The 15754-nt window shown below is 49.9% G+C and overlaps 4 protein-coding genes across 4 annotated transcripts; 3 read left to right on the plus strand and 1 right to left on the minus strand.

The window, feature by feature from the left end:
* Positions 1 to 937: 937 nt before the first annotated feature.
* Positions 938 to 4492, minus strand: N7457_004002 (putative C2H2 finger domain protein; the record flags this gene model as incomplete). Its single annotated transcript, XM_057175047.1, has 1 exon — positions 938 to 4492. The coding sequence occupies one exon, from the start codon at positions 4490 to 4492 to the stop codon at positions 938 to 940; it is 3555 nt and encodes a 1184-aa protein (XP_057032094.1).
* Positions 4493 to 7486: 2994 nt separating this feature from the next.
* N7457_004003 (ammonium transporter) lies at positions 7487 to 9140 on the plus strand (the record flags this gene model as incomplete). Its single annotated transcript, XM_057175048.1, has 5 exons — positions 7487 to 7498; positions 7560 to 7774; positions 7837 to 8017; positions 8077 to 8397; positions 8454 to 9140. The coding sequence occupies 5 exons, from the start codon at positions 7487 to 7489 to the stop codon at positions 9138 to 9140; spliced, it is 1416 nt and encodes a 471-aa protein (XP_057032095.1).
* Positions 9141 to 10204: 1064 nt separating this feature from the next.
* N7457_004004 (putative nucleoside diphosphatase (Ynd1)) lies at positions 10205 to 12519 on the plus strand (the record flags this gene model as incomplete). Its single annotated transcript, XM_057175049.1, has 4 exons — positions 10205 to 10214; positions 10269 to 10303; positions 10358 to 10484; positions 10544 to 12519. The coding sequence occupies 4 exons, from the start codon at positions 10205 to 10207 to the stop codon at positions 12517 to 12519; spliced, it is 2148 nt and encodes a 715-aa protein (XP_057032096.1).
* A 633-nt stretch (positions 12520 to 13152) lies between these two features.
* On the plus strand, positions 13153 to 14208 carry lea1 (U2 snRNP complex subunit LEA1; the record flags this gene model as incomplete). The annotated part of the gene is made up of 4 exons (XM_057175050.1): positions 13153 to 13231; positions 13328 to 13368; positions 13505 to 13765; positions 13846 to 14208. 4 exons carry the CDS (start codon positions 13153 to 13155, stop codon positions 14206 to 14208), a joined length of 744 nt encoding a protein of 247 aa, XP_057032097.1.
* Between the last annotated feature and the right edge of the window lie 1546 nt (positions 14209 to 15754).

The following is a 15754-nucleotide window of genomic DNA, read 5'->3' on the forward strand; positions in this document are numbered from 1 at the left end:
ACAATATACTCTCACGGCCGACGATTCACCTCCTTTGGAAGACAACCCCTGCTAGGAGCGGAGTAGGGTATACACGTATCACACATTATTCACGCACACCCTGTTCGTTAGTCCCCCTGCACGAGGTATGCAAGACAAACTCAGCCCATGAAGATCGGACCATGTTGCCCCAAAATAGAGAAAGTGCGGCAAGGAAGCAAGGACCGGATTGGGCTGTGACAGATAGACGATCGGCATGGCCGATCGGCGTCAATGCTGACTGCCATGTTTGTGCAAGGGATGAAGGTGCACGTTTATACGGGATACGCGTGTGTTATGCAGTTTCGGGCTTCGGATTGAGAGATGTCTGACTTTGAAACGAGTCTCGAAGTCTAATTCACCAATGCACGGTTGTGTCTCAAGCTACACTCAGGCACATCCTTCTTGATCTCCAGATAGACTACTCCGTACGCCCAACCTCGATGTCTAGATAGGTACTCCGTAGATAGGAGGTACATCCCAAAGTTGTCATCCAAAGCATCGAACAGGTATGTGCTCCAGTGGGGACAGTCTAGGACCAAAACGGAAAAGCCCAAACATAAATCTGATCTGTCATCTGCTGGGAAATACATTCGGTTTGAAACGAAATCTCCAAGCAAATACAATATGTACGGAGTACATTGGGAAACCGGATGGGAAAGGAGCATGTAATAGCGTCATAGTCATCATTCCAGGAATGCATAGGATTCGAGCCCGCTTGCATGACTTCCGATGCTGGAAACCGGCAAACCTCTTCTAGTCAGCTCGCGCCATCTATTACCAGCCGGTGTAATCGGAAGAAATGAAAACAGAACGGAGAAGGGGAATAGATAGGAAAAGCGGATAAAGGGGGAAAAAAAAGGACAATCACAAAAGGGCAGTCAAGCGACTTCGCCTGTAAAATCACTTCTGGGGGGAGTCATCCAGAAGAGTATGTTGAAGAAGTGTAAGGGATGTTGGATTCCATGGGCTGATAGCCCGGGTAAGTTGTTTCTGCGGGGTACAGTGAAGATTGAGGGAGATACTGGGCGAGAGGATACGAGTGCTGCAGCATGGCATCTGCCTCCGTGGATCTCGATTTCGGAACGGCGTTATAAGGCGGTGGGTACGTCACCGAGTTCTGATGCAGGGGATACGCCTGGGCCTGGGCTGGGTGGAGCGTGGTCTGGCCAAACTGTATTGTTGCGTTCGCATACGGGAAATCATCAGGGGTCAGAGAGTCGGTCATGGACTCGGGTTCCATAGAAAGCTCGCTGCCGGAGATGGTGGAGTAGTTGACTAGAACGTTATTGATCGAGAACGCAGGATTGGCGGATGCGCTAGCGTTTCGACTCGTGTACTGCGGCTGCAGATGGGAGGATGACATTTCGGGTACTTCGTGTCTAGGGTGATAGGTCGTGAGAGAGGGATAGGTCGCGGATGATGATCCGCGGGCGGGTTCCACTTGGCTAGTGTTGGCGACATGAGCACTGCTTGGCTTCGCTAACCGCAAAACGGGCAACGCTAGTTGCTCTAGATGCTTGCCAAGATGGACTGACAACTTTCTCCACTCGCTACAGACATTCCCGCAGAAGCGACATGGCTCTTCTTGGGGGGCTTGCCTGGTGTCATGTCGGCATTCTTCAACCGTTTTCCATAATCGCTCAACCTCCTGCTCCCTTCGGCTACTCGACACAGCATCAGCATCGACAGCATTAGAGGCTTTGCCCGTTTTCTTGATCTTGGGCTCTGGCATTTTGTGCTCCCGAACCAAATGCTGAACAAAATTGTCTTTACGATAGCACGTGTGGTGGCACTCGGGGAATGCACAGGTCCACCACTCCAGGTGCCGGTGCTTCTCGTTCTCATGGCGAACCCAATCTGCTTTACGCTTGAATGATTTGGGCTCATTGCAGTGAGGAAATGTGCAAGTAAATGGCTGTACATCTTCCTGAACATGTTTGGACCAGTCGGATGGTTTCTGGAACGTCTTTACTTCGAAACAAATGGGGCACTCGAAACGGGCGGGAAGACGACTGACTGGTGGAAGGGGCACACCGGGAGGGAACTGAGCTGCGGCTACTGTACCTTCGCCTAGAGCATACCGCTGCTCGTGCCCGTGGCTGAACTTCGTTACTCGGAATTGGATCTGTCCTGACTCGGGATCGGTGGGAGCCTTGGGGTCCTGTAACAAAGTCGGCTGCCCTCCCTGCACAACACAAAAATTGCCAGATTTACATGTACGGCTGGCAGCTGCAATAGAGTGCTCATGCTGTAACCCGATCAAGATCTTGTATCGACGGTCTTGCTCATGTGCAAGACGGTGGATCAAAGCGGGCTCTAGTCTTGGATTCAATTGCATGATCTGTGATTTGAACCCTTCGAATGTTGGAACCGGGAGACTCTGGACAGCAGGGAAATCCATCACAACGCCTTTAATGTCGCTCGCGTCACCGTCATTATCATCCTCGGCGCCTCCAATATCAGCGCCAGAAGGTGTAATTCTAGGGACCTGGTCGTCGGAACTGGCTCCGGGAGACGTAACCTTTGTAACTGGCGGTCCATTGTGGGCAGTCATCAGATTGATTAGCCCGGGACCACTTGGTCGAGGAATTTCGCTCCTGCTTCGATTCCGCCCCTTGATCTGGATGCTCAAGGAGCTCCTCTCTGGACTTGGCATGGGTGCGGGCGACACTGCTCGAACAGGCTGACTGCCCCCGACAGCGGCCATTTGACTGGTCATTGATAGAAGTGCATTGCTCAAGCTTGGCGACCGCGAATGGCGGCGATTCAAGAACACATTTCGAGGCGAGTAACTCTGCTTCACCGGCGGATCCTGTATATCACGCTGTGGAAGCCCAGGGTAGGTGTTAGATTGACTAGATTGGCCGATAGATAAATCGGATGCCTGGCGCTTCAGCCTCGAAGAAGCCTGCAGAAATTGTCGCTTAAACAGATTGGTGCGTTTCTTTGGTCGCTCGGCAAAGGAAAAGTTCTCGAGGGATGTGCTCACATTGATAATGCTATTGTTATCAATTGTTGCCGCAAGAGATGCCGTTTCAAGATCCCGTACACGCTTTTCAAAGGCCATCATAGCGTCGGCAGAACTGTCTGGCTGCATCGCCTGTGATCTGGGTGTCGAATCGTGCAGAGGATCGTGCCAAGGATAAAGACGAAGGTTCTCATCGGGTTGAGTCGGTGAAAGAGATCCGTATATCTCGGGGGTACTGCGATCGTATCTGCCAATCACGTCGGCCCCGACTGGGGTCTCATCAGAGTAAGTGCTAGTGCTTGCTTCATCTTCGCTAGTGTCCTCGCTGCTTTCATGAACTAATATGCCGGGCCCGGGGAATGACCGGTCTGTAGCGCGAGATTTCAGACTGAAATAGTCCTCTTGCTTCAAGGGGTGATCCCCAGTGCTTCTCGCCCGAAGCCTTCTGGAGACATGACGTGGGTATGGGCGCGGTGGACTAGGCGAATCCGAGTCCCCACCGGCGTCGCTATTGGCCGCACTCACAGATCTAGACCAGGAGGTAATGTCCTCGTTTTTCTCGCTCCTTTCGCGTTGAACGTGGATATCATTTGGACTCGGCACATGTTCTTCTCCACGGGACCTTGGGTCAATGCCAGCCAGGCGGGTAGATGAATTTGGAATCCACCCGCCGTTCCCAGATCGCTTCACAGGAACCGACGAAACCGAGTGGTGATCACCGTCATCATCATCTACCAAATCGTTTGGATTAGCAGATAGATGTGCATAGGACTGGCTGAGATGTCTGTGGGGCGATGCGCTGCGTTCCTCTGGCGAATCGCCTCGAGAGAAGGTTGTAATCTTGAAAACGGGACTTCTTCCCCTGTTGGGACTCGCCACCAGCTCCGTGGTAGCTTCCTGATTAGTCGAGACACTGAGTCGGGACGGCTCGCTGCCTGCACCTGCGTTAACGACCCCGAGGCCCGATTGGTAAGATGTAGGAATCGATTGCGGCACTGCACTGGAACTATCGTCAGGGCTTATGCCTGTCAACGTGGATGGTGGGTTTGGATTGTGTTCTGATGCTGTCCACTGAAAGCCATTCGGTGCGATAGGTGCAGACCATGCCGGGTCGACGAGCACATTGGCCGCCTCAGCTCTATAGGACAGGCTTTCATTCTGCCAGGTCCTCGAACCATTTGCCAGTTCGATATCTTTTGGTTCCACGAAGCCACTTGTATCAGAAAGGGGAGAGGTACAAGTGCTTGGATCCGTATAATCATTTGCTCTTGGGTCCAGATAGCCCCTCTGTAGTGTGGAGTCGAACCGGGAGTCCTCATGGGGGGATGAGCCCGGTCCCGCACTGTGTCCAGGACTTCCCCGCGATGGGGTTAGGCGAATAGCACTGGCCTGGAAAATTATCTCCTCTGGGTCGGATGTGGACAACAGGTAAGGGTCTGGAGCATAATCTTGGAGCGCATCGGGGGACTGCCCCTGAGCGCTGAGTGGGGAGGCGCGCGACATGTTCAAGTAACGGTCACTTAGCCCCGAAGGTAAATTTGACCGGTCGCCTTCGGGAAATATCAATATAATTCGATCAAAGAAGCATTGGATGGGGGTTGTTCCTATAATTGAAACTGTGGTCAAAGAGGCGTTGGGGTTTCTCCCGTCCTGGTCCTCAAAGCCCCCGGTGCATCAGGTCCGTAGGTAGTGGAGATGTGGGCAGACCCAAGTGAGTAGAGACTGCGCGAAGACCAGGAATCTAAAGAAAACGAAGGTCAGAGAAGATTAAGAAAAAAAGATGGGGGCCGAAGATCCGTATTAGCGAGTCGGAGATGAGGGGGACAGCCTTGAGCTGAACAAGCGCCGGGCGCATCGTCCACTCAGATTTCATGCGAGACTGACTATCCAATTTAGAGCACTGTGGTCCCATCCTTTTTTGCATTGCCTGTCAGCCTTGTCCAAACAAGAAACCCAAATGCTCCTGAGAATGGAGCCTCAAGTGTGGCTGTGGTTGCCTTACCTGTGGTATGAAGGGACAGTGTACTCCGTACTCCGTACTCCGAGTAGGGATATAGGGATGTGAGAGGCTTAATGTGTATTGGCGCCCCAGCCACTTTCGTTTCTATTCTTGTCGCTGAACTCTGGGGTCTGAAACATGGACGGAGTACGGAGTACGGACAACGGTATAGGGCTGAAATTGCATTGGTTCGATGTATAGATCTACTCCGTACATATTCCTAATCCCGATGATTAAATCCTCCCTTAGACTATTGTAAAAGAGAATCAATCTATCGAGTTTAGAATGATGATATATCTCTGTGGCCTCCTCTATTGTGTATGGACTATGGGGTCCATCGATAGTCGGGTATATATAGTCCACCTACATTTATACAAGCCAGGAACGGACTACGGAGCCTCCAACATTTATGTAGGGACATAGAAATCCATCCTCCATTACAGTACTCACCCCAGGTGATTCCACACCGAGCCGGTGACATTTGTTGATTATCAACTGAAAATCTGGAGGTTATCAATGCTTGTAAATCAGATTGCCCTGGTACCTGCAAATATAGATTTGGTAACAGCAGTGCCCAATGAGATACCATTTGATTTCTCCAACAAATGTGCATCCGTAGGCGATTAACCCTCTTTTGAGATCTCCCAACTTCCCCAAGGAGTCGGCCGTGTTTTAGTTTCCAAAAGTACTTGACTCGCGATAATGTGACTGTGGCCGTCCACGGGTAGCTGTCCGCTTACTGCAACCTCGCCAGCAGTCTGATGGGAAAGATTGAGGGCATCAAGAATATCGCGCTCAGGATTGCGCCTAACGAGCCTAGTAGATAGGGATGCCGCAAAATTCTTTGACGGGACAAATCAACTTTTAGCATGTTTACACTGCTAGCTTGGCTATAGACCTGGCGTGCGTACCCCAGTGGGTTTACATATTCTCGGCAATGATACGCAAATACCTACAACATAAAGGTTGGACTACATTAGCTTCCTTCAGTCTGATGATTGCTCAGAATGAGCATTATTGCGTTAGCACTTGAATTAATTCTCAAGCTTCTGGCCCACTCTCATACGTCGAAAGGGCTAGGACATGGATACACCACAGATTCCAATCGCCTATGAAAGATAAATTGTCCCCCGGATCACCACATAGTTCAAAAAAGAGCCCCGACATAACACCCACGGCTCGTTGAGGAATCAAAGATGGCAGTTTTCTTGGTGACTAGGTAGGCCATTTTGGCCCTCACACAAAACGTGGCGAATATTGCTTCCAAACAATACCGCAATACTTGAATCTGTTCATTGGGCTCGTCCCATTGTGGACAGCTTCTTTCATCTTCCTAGCTCGGGTTGATTTAATTGATGAGTGCTTAATATATACTATTCCACTGATATATCTTCGAAATCCAAGTATAGCCTTGTGGGTGGAAGTGTGTGACATTGGGTGAGTAGTTTGAACTTGTTGTTTGGAGATGATTGCCTTGCCTAGCTGGAGTTTCTCGAAATTGATGCGAACTGCTTACTGTTTTTAAATTGTACCAATAGGTGGCTTTGGCATGCCCCTATCCCTTTGTAGAGGCTGAAAATTAAGCCGTTCCACGTTTCCTAGAAGGCTGCGCCTAACTGGCGTGTATAACTGGTTTAATTACGTATGTTTTGCGGTGACTGACGAGTGGTGTCAACAGTGAAGATTCACATTGAAAGAATAGAGGATGGATATCTGCAAGTAGGTACGGCAAGCGTGATATCCAAGCCAAGAGCACATTTCAATCTGCGTTCTAGCCTAGCATATCGATCTGTTTAGTTCATCATTTTTCTGTTTATATCTTTTCAAAGATGATCCTCTCTCCATAGTACGAGAAACTAGATATCACCATCTGGCAGTGGACCGAACTACATACTGCAAGAAGAAGACATCAAACAATGTTTCAGTCCGCGCTGTGATGGACTAGACGATTTCTGTCGGGTCCGGTTATGTAGGGGAGCTAGATGTCCAACGCAAACACGCTAACTCGTATTCACGGGCTATATACGGAGTATAGACGCAAGTACTCCGTACATTCACGTAGATGTGTGCCAAGACTCTTCTCCCAGATAAGATAGGCACTGATCACAAGGGTCTAAACCCCAGATGGTTGTAAGATCCGGGGTCAACCACGCGAACGACACATCATTGGATGGCGACCACACCTTGGAGCATAATTTCTCGGATCCTTATCTTGGATCGGACTGAACCAAGCCCTCTTATCATGAATACTGATCTAATAGTCATAGAAATTGGGAAAAATCGGGAAATCTCCAGGAGCTCTTTGGTACTACTATAGGTCCTAAGATTCTCATTGACGCAAAGGAATCTTGGCTGTAGTCGGGGCATAGATAAGAGGTCTGGATTTCTTCGCACTAGCCGTTATGGACCATGTCCAGGTCCGCTTTGCTAGAAGATATAGTATGTGCTGTGGACCTTGACCTGTGGATCTCTGATTGCGATCCATTCTGGCTCTCATCATGGCTGACGATGTAAGTCTTCAACATTGCGCCGAGATTAAAGCGTTCACATAAAGCTGACACAGTCCTATAGCCAGTATACAATGAATCTACCTCGTTGGGTGGAGATCCACTCAAGGTCGACGTCAACGCACAATATACAGGCGTTGAGTGGAATTATACGTACATCATCCTTTGCTCGTTCATTGTCTGGTTGATTATACCCGGGATCGGGTTGCTTTATAGTGGCCTCGCGCGGAGAAAATCAGCGCTGGCGTTGCTTTTTCAGTCCTTCATGGTGGTGGCAGTGTAAGCCTGAGTCCTCTAAATCCCCTCCGTGTGCGTCGTACTGACATAAAAGATCCGATTAGAGTAACATTCCAATGGATGTTCTGGGGTTACTCGTTAACATATGCCCGTGATGCTAGCCCCTTCATTGGGACATTGAAGAATTTCGGCTTGAGAGGTGTGATGGTAGCACCATCGCCTGGTTCGGCTGATCTTCCGGAGATTGTATTCTGCTTTTATCAGCTTTTGTTTTGCGCGTGCACGGTAAGCAACATCCGATGAAATGTCTTGCTGAATCGAAGCTTATATGAACATTGTGGCAGGTCATGATCGTTGTTGGGGGAGCCTTTGAGCGAGGTAATATGATCCCCACACTGATATTCAGTTTCTGCTGGGCAACCGTTGTCTACTGTCCCCTGGCCTGTTGGACTTGGAACAGCAACGGCTGGTTGTATAATCTTCCGTCGCTGGATTTCGCCGGCGGTGGCCCAGTTCACATTGCATCTGGCTGGTCGGCATTGGCTTATGCCTTTGTTTTGGGGAAGCGCAAAGATATCGATCAACCTTCGCAAGCGAAACCTCATAATACCACCCTGGTCTTCCTGGGAACCTGTTTTATCTGGTTCGGATGGTTCGGATTCAATGTATGTTACAGCTGTATCCTTTCTGAAACTTGAGTCTGACAGCAGTCCTTTATTAGGGCGGCTCAACTCTCAATGCTAGCGTGCGGGCGATGCTGGTGGTATTCAACACCAACACTGCAGCTTGCGCAGGAGTACTAGGATGGGTGCTCGTCGACTCGATCAGACACCGTGGGAAATTCTCTGTCGTAGGAGCGTGCGAAGGCGCAATCGCAGGCCTAGTGGGCATCACACCAGCCGCGGGATTTGTGTCCGTGTGGCTTGCCGCCGTCATCGGCATCCTCACGAGCATCGTCTGTGCCCTCTTCCAAGACATCAACGAGTGGCTACACATCGACGAGGGAATGGATGTATTCAAACTACACGGTATTGGAGGGATGGTAGGGGCATTTCTCACGGGAATCTTTGCATCGGGGTCCATTGGAGCGCTGGACGGTGCGACCGAGGCCACCGGGGCCATTGATGGCAACGGAATACAAGTTGGGAAACAACTGGCCGAGGTGTGTGCTATCTCGGTATATTCTTTCATAGTCTCCTGTATCCTGCTCTATATCCTCAAATTCATGCCGGGGATGCAGTTGCGCGTGCATGAGGAGGCAGAAATGATTGGTTTGGACCGGGCTCAGTTTATTGATGAGCAGATTGGGGAACGGGCACTGCTCGATGATCTCTATGGATCGACACCTGCAAGTGTGCTCAATGGGCAGGTTCCTGAGGTGGTTGGGTCTCCGGAAGCGAAGAAATGACATGTCGGAGACATTGGGTTCCAGCCTCATCTTCCGTGTGACTGAACACGCAAGGCGAACATGTAACCGTTCTGTCTCACCACATTCTAAACGTCACGGGTGAAACCAAATCAACTGCTATTTTTATTTCCACGATCTCTCTTGGTTTCTTGCCCAGTCAACGCATGATGAACATACGATGTAGGAAGCGCCCTACTCCCTACTCGGAGTACGGAGTAGATAGCCTGCGAACAATCAAGCCCACCCTGGCATCAAGTGACGCAATCCCATTCGGCTTCCAAGGCCGAGTTTTAGACTGGGGAAGGGGGGCTGACGTATGCTGGCGTGCGCTAGGCCATTTAGTGTAAGCCCTGTGCGAGGGCAAATGCCATTATGCCCCTACCGCGATGACGAGGCTGGAATACATATCCGATGGTCATATACCCTCAGAGAGATGATATCTTGCCGATAGAACTCGCACCTAGAATTCGGTGGACGGAGTACGGCGCAAGGAAAACGAAATAGAGTCCCTGTCAAGATTAAAATAAACCATGTGCATGTGCAATCAGCTCTGCAGTGAGACGTAGCTAAACGTCTGCAGGAAACAATATCGGGGGTATCATACTATGATTGCCCTGATTTTGAATTTCCTCATTTCCTCATTTCTTGATTTCCTGATTTCCACCTCTCCTCTCCTCATCTCCTCATTTCGAGATAATTGACATGGGGGAATCGGAAAAAGGAACTAATTTCCAATAGTTCAGGTACGGGGCGTTACAGTACTTGTAAATTACCGGACCTTTCCGCATGCAGACCGGTCTGGCCGCCATTTTGCCACAGAAAAGCCCAGATGGGCCCGTCACGTCTGGTATTGCCCCGGAGTCGTCGCGTCCAGCCCGCTTCTGGGCCTCCTTATCTCTGTCGCTCTTGGCCCTGGCTCTCTCTCTCTTTCTTCTCATTTTTCAACCTTGGAAGTCTTCGTTACTTCTTGTCACTCGTTTACATCTTTGTGTTTCAAGGAAATCGTCCGCCGCTACTTACCTTTTCGCAAGTCTGTCATGATCTGCGAATAATCAAGAGTCCAAATGGGCAAATGTATGCATTTTCCCTCCTATCTCCTACAATGCGAGAAATTAACCTCTTCATTAGGGCGCTATGGTGTCGTCCTGGACGCAGGATCGTCTGTATGTCAATATGGTTCTGGAGACTCGAAGTCGTGCCTCTGATTGATTGCTTAGGGGACTCGCGTACACGTTTATCGATGGCTACGCAATTCTATCGCACGGAAGAACGCCGATGTGGAGGAGCTGAAATCGCTACCGGAAATTAAAACCAAGGAGGAATGGACGAAGAAGATACGCCCTGGTGAGCCCCGGTCGAGCCAATGTCGCCGAGAACCCGACACTAATCCGTTTGCGCAAAAGGTGTCTCTTCGTTCGCCAATAAACCCGAATTGATTGGACCGGATCATCTTGCCCAATTGTTGGAACACGCCAAAGGAATCATTCCAGCCGAGGATGCTAAGGATACTCCGATTTTTCTGCTTGCCACCGCGGGCATGCGGCTGCTCGGAAACCTCGAGCGACAATTGCTTCTGGATCAAATCTGTTCATACGCTCGTGGCAACTCGGAATTCTTGCTTCCGGACTGTGGCCTTCACATCCAGGTCATTCCAGGCGTTACTGAAGGGCTTTACGGGTGGATTGCGACAAACTACCTCATGGGGGCGTTTGACACCCCGGAAAAACACGACCATGGAAAGGGACATAGCACCTACGGATTCCTCGACATGGGGGGCGCTTCAGCCCAGATTGCATTTGCCCCGAATACCACAGAGACGGAGAAGCACGCCGAGGATCTCAAACTGCTGCGATTGCGGAACATTGATGGATCGACTCAAGAACATAGAGTATTCGTTACCTCATGGCTAGAGTTCGGTGTTCACGAAGCCCGACGACGATATCTGGAAGCTCTACAGACCGCAACTGGACCAGGTATCATGGAATTCCCTGATCCTTGTCTTCCTAGTGGGCTACGGACCACGCTCGACAGCAAAGATGTTTCGGCGAGCGAGGCAGAACCCTACCTACTCGGTACTGGCAAATTCGATGAATGTCTTCGTCAAACGTACCCATTGCTGGATAAGGATGCTCCCTGTGCAGATGAACCGTGTCTGCTAAACGGGATTCACGTTCCAGCTATCGACTTTGATGTGAACCATTTCATCGGAATCAGCGAGTATTGGCACACTACCCATGAGATATTCGAAATGGGATATAATGATAAGGCTTATGATTTCAACACCTACCAAGAACGCGTCCAGGCGTTTTGTTCGCAAGACTGGGGCTCAATTGAGCATGGCCTCGAGCAGCACAAATGGGGAAAGAAGGTTGATCGCCAAAAGGCCTACGAGGTGTGCTTCAAGGCATCTTGGATCATCAATATGCTACATGATGGTATTGGAGTACCTCGTGTGGGACTGGAGGATACGACTGGCTCTTCGCACAACGGCACCAAAGAAGTTTTGGCTCATGGCAAGGAAAAAGGTTATCTCGATGCTTTCCAGGCGGTCAACAAAATTGACTCGACTGAAGTAAGCTGGACTCTAGGCAAAATCGTCTTGTATGCGTCTTCCCAAGTGCCATTGGAGATTGAAGAAGCCCTCCCCGTGGGATTCGGCAGTAATCTACCCGGTGTCCCGGCCGACTTCCAATATCCCAGTGTGCAGCTGCTACCAGACTCGGATAGCTTCCACAGTGATCATTGGCATGACGCATTATTTGACGGCGATTCCCCGCGTCGGATCCCAGGCTTCGTCCTATTCATGCTCATTGTTGTTATGGTCGGCTTCTTCCTGTGCGGACGCAGCCGTCGATCACGGATCTTTAACCGCGTCGGTAACATGCTGCGTCGCGGCGGGCCATCTCACCCCAATCACCCGAAGAAACGAAAGGGACTCAAGTCGATGCTGCCATTCCTCGGCCGAAGTGCGACCTCTTACGAGCGAGTTCTTGAGGACGGTGCTCAAGAGTATGAGCTTGGCGTGGCTGAGTCTGACGGGAGCGAGGATGGCGGGCGTCTATCGGAGGCAGATTCGGCTAGACTGGGCCCGCCGAAGCGAGCTTCGAGTTGGGGCAGCAACAGTAATACCCCCAGCTTCAAATACGCCCTCGATAACAGCTCGACCGGGACCATTGGGCTTGGAATCAGCAGTAGTGGCAGTGGTGGCTCGGGCATCGCGATGGACCGAGCAGGCTTGGTGGTTAGGACAGAGAGCAGGGACCATCTGGCCCCAATTGCTCTAGGGCCTACAACCAATGGCCGTCGATCGAGAGCTGGCAGTCCGACAAGATCTCACCACCAAAAGTCGCCCAGCATGACACCCCTGGCCGACGACTAATGTGACCCGACTTATGCATAATCTCTACCACATCGCATTTTCACTTGGAGTTTGATTGTTTGACATGCGTCGTATCATTTTGGGGCTGTCCTGTTTTCACATCGAAGCGGAGTTCATCTTTTCACCAAGGCGCTCCTACTGTGACAGTCTGCTTTCGATTCTTAATATCATATTTCAACCCTGTGCTCTGGAGTACCTTTTTTTGTTTTCGGCTGCTGGCCTGTTGATCTCAGGCGGGTGATTTACACGTAATGAGGAGTGTACCATTGGCGATTGAGGATGTCGTCTTGAATATAGATTAATATACTGTCAACAGCCTACCCTTAATTTCTGTGCCTTATACATGCCTATTAGACGCATGCGCATAATCATCTAACTATTGCCAGTAACTTAATCGTGTAAAGTGATCATCACCGTTGCCAACCTTCTCAGGCGACATATCACGTGCAGTTGCTGTCACCGCCTGGCAAAAATGATGTAGAGAGAACCTGGCGCAAGTAGCTTCCGGTTCATTTGTCGCATTGATTTACCAAGCTTGTCGAATATCGTTTTCCAGCATCTCACCTATGCTGTCACGATAGAATCCAATTATCCATATACTCTTAGCTCTCGGCAACAGCCACTACCGCCACAATGCGCTTGACCGTCGAGCTCATCCAAAATTCGCTAACATACATCAATCCGCTCACAGACCGCGAGCTGGATCTCCGAGGTGCGTACACTCACCACCCACCTGCCTGAAAAGAACAGGTACTGCACTTTTGATATAAGAGCTGGATTCATATCGTCTTCTTGTGTGGTCGTTTAGGTCACAAGATCCCCGCAATTGAGAACTTGGGTATTGCCAAAGTAAGTGCTTCGTTGTCGAATCAATTCATCCTGACACAGTTTTGTTTCCCATGGCCTTCTCTGCTCTTACGGCTGGGCTACCTACCAGTCCTCGGTTCACCCAGTTCCTTGTGGATTTGAAATTGACAGATCCTAGGATCAAGATGCGATCGACTTCACTGACAACGACATCTCCTCCCTCGGGAACTTCCCCCACTTTCCTCGGCTTCGCACCCTTCTCCTCGCCCGTAACCGTATCAATCACATCCAGCCTGCGCTCGCAACTTCGGTGCCTAACCTCACAACCCTGGTCCTGACCGCGAATAATGTGTCCGAGCTAGCGGATCTGGATCCGCTGCGGAACTTGGGACGACTGACGCACTTGACTCTTCTGCAAAACCCGGTGACTCGTAAAGATGTTCGTCTTGCTCCTTAACTATCGGTCCGGCCGGGGTATCGGTTGTTAGACTAAATGGACAAGCTAACCCATTCCCCTAGAACTACCGTTATTGGATCATCTGGCGCATCCCCTCCATCCGGTTCCTCGACTTCCAGAAAGTGACGGATGCCGAACGTGCGGCCGCGAAAGATCTCTTTGGAACCGATGAGGAACCCTCATCTCTCGCATCGAAGATCATGGGTATCAAGTCCCGCACTTTCGATGTTTCCGCCCCAACTGAGCGCGCTCCCACCGAGAAGGGCGTTCGTGTAAAACTCACTGATAACGAACGGAAGCGCGTCGAGCAGCTGATTCGCGATGCGAAGAGCTTGCAAGAGATCACAAGGTTGGAGAAGGAGCTTAATGAGGGGCGGATACCTGGTGGGGCTGACGCCGATGGTGATGAGGCCATGCAGATGTGAGAGATTTGAGCTAGATCTCTCCTATGCGTTGCATCATGCTGCTGATTCATGAACATACAATGATGTTTTGCCTGTTTTCCTTTTCTTTTCATCTGGGGCTTAGCTTTCTGGGTTTCTTTTCTGATCGGGCGGGGTTCAGTGTGTATCGTCTCTTGAGGGTTTTCATTTTTGCATGTACCTCTGGCTTGGGATCCAGTGTCATCCCAACTGCGAAATTTGAGCGTATCAAATCAAAAATATGGTCTCGTGCGTTGCTTCCACAGCACCAAAGTATTGCATTGCTTGGTACATAGGGAAACGCTATCTTCACCTGGTGACGGAGTATAAGGAATACAGTTCTGGGGCTTCGATAGCGAATGCCCTCAGGTTTGGTCCTGCGAGAATTCTGAAGCGCTTCAGTTTGGGTTTCAGTGGCATCATACATTCCATCAGTTCCGAACATACCGATGAGTCTTAGGTGAATCCGTTGCCCTAGTCATGAAGTGTGGACGCATACCATCGTGTGAGCGGCACATGGTTAGCCGCTCTAGAAACCGACGGGGAATTCCTTCGCTGGGGTCGGACTATAGCTTGTTAGAAGGAATTTATGTGTCGAGCGCTAATTGCATAGTTCACATGGATCTACAAGATAGACTCTGAGTGCGAATCCTACTATATACTGAATGATATACTTAGCACGACAGACTAAGCCTCATCGGGCAATGAGAGGGTGTGCAGCATTATAGACAGTACGCCGTACCCCGTACTCTCTTGCCAATGAACGGCTACGAAGGTGTATACATAGTGCTAAGGGGTCGGCTTCAATTGAAATCGGATTTGTTACTCCATACGAAGTACCTACATACAACATAAACCATGCCTCCCTCTGGCCTGGTCTTAACACCGCTCATCACTGTACTATAAATCATAGTCCCTGATGGAAACTACCAGGTAATCATACCGTATATACCTTGAGAAGAGAAGAAGATAGCCGTTAAATTGACTTCCAGAGAGACCCTTAAAAACGCAGTTAAAATGACTACTAGAAAGACCACTAAAAAGACATTGCAAGCCCGCAAAGGCGGCCGATTATATGAATAGCTTCATTTTGCCTGCTTTCCAAGGTTAGACTTAGGTAGCTCGACTAGGCATTTGTTAAGGCCTCTGTCATAGTAATCCAGGTAGTCTAGTTTTTCACCAGCCCCAATCCAGGGATATCTAGGCAACAAATTCGATTTCAGTTGAAACTGACCCCTGAGCGCTGTCATGAAATTAGGATCAATATTTCCCCCTAAAGCTTCGACTGCCTAGCGATATTCCGTACTTTACGATTCTCTATGAGCTTCCGATCTCGCTCGGAAGGTTTATTGATTCCCTTGGGATAAAGGGATGAAATCCGGGATAAGTCTATACTGACCCCCCAAATGGGATATGTGTAGCAGGGACTACTCTGCTTGGCATTTTACACAGCCCCATGTAATCGAATCAACTGCGGCACGGGAGCTTTCTGAAATACAATTTCTTCAGGAGCTTCCCCGTTCTCGCTCTTCTTGGAGTCGGAACTTCT

This window comes from Penicillium paradoxum (assembly GCF_028828445.1).
Source record: "Penicillium paradoxum strain IBT 22861 chromosome Unknown utg000004l_segment0_segment0, whole genome shotgun sequence".
Taxonomy (NCBI): Eukaryota; Fungi; Ascomycota; class Eurotiomycetes; order Eurotiales; family Aspergillaceae; genus Penicillium; species Penicillium paradoxum.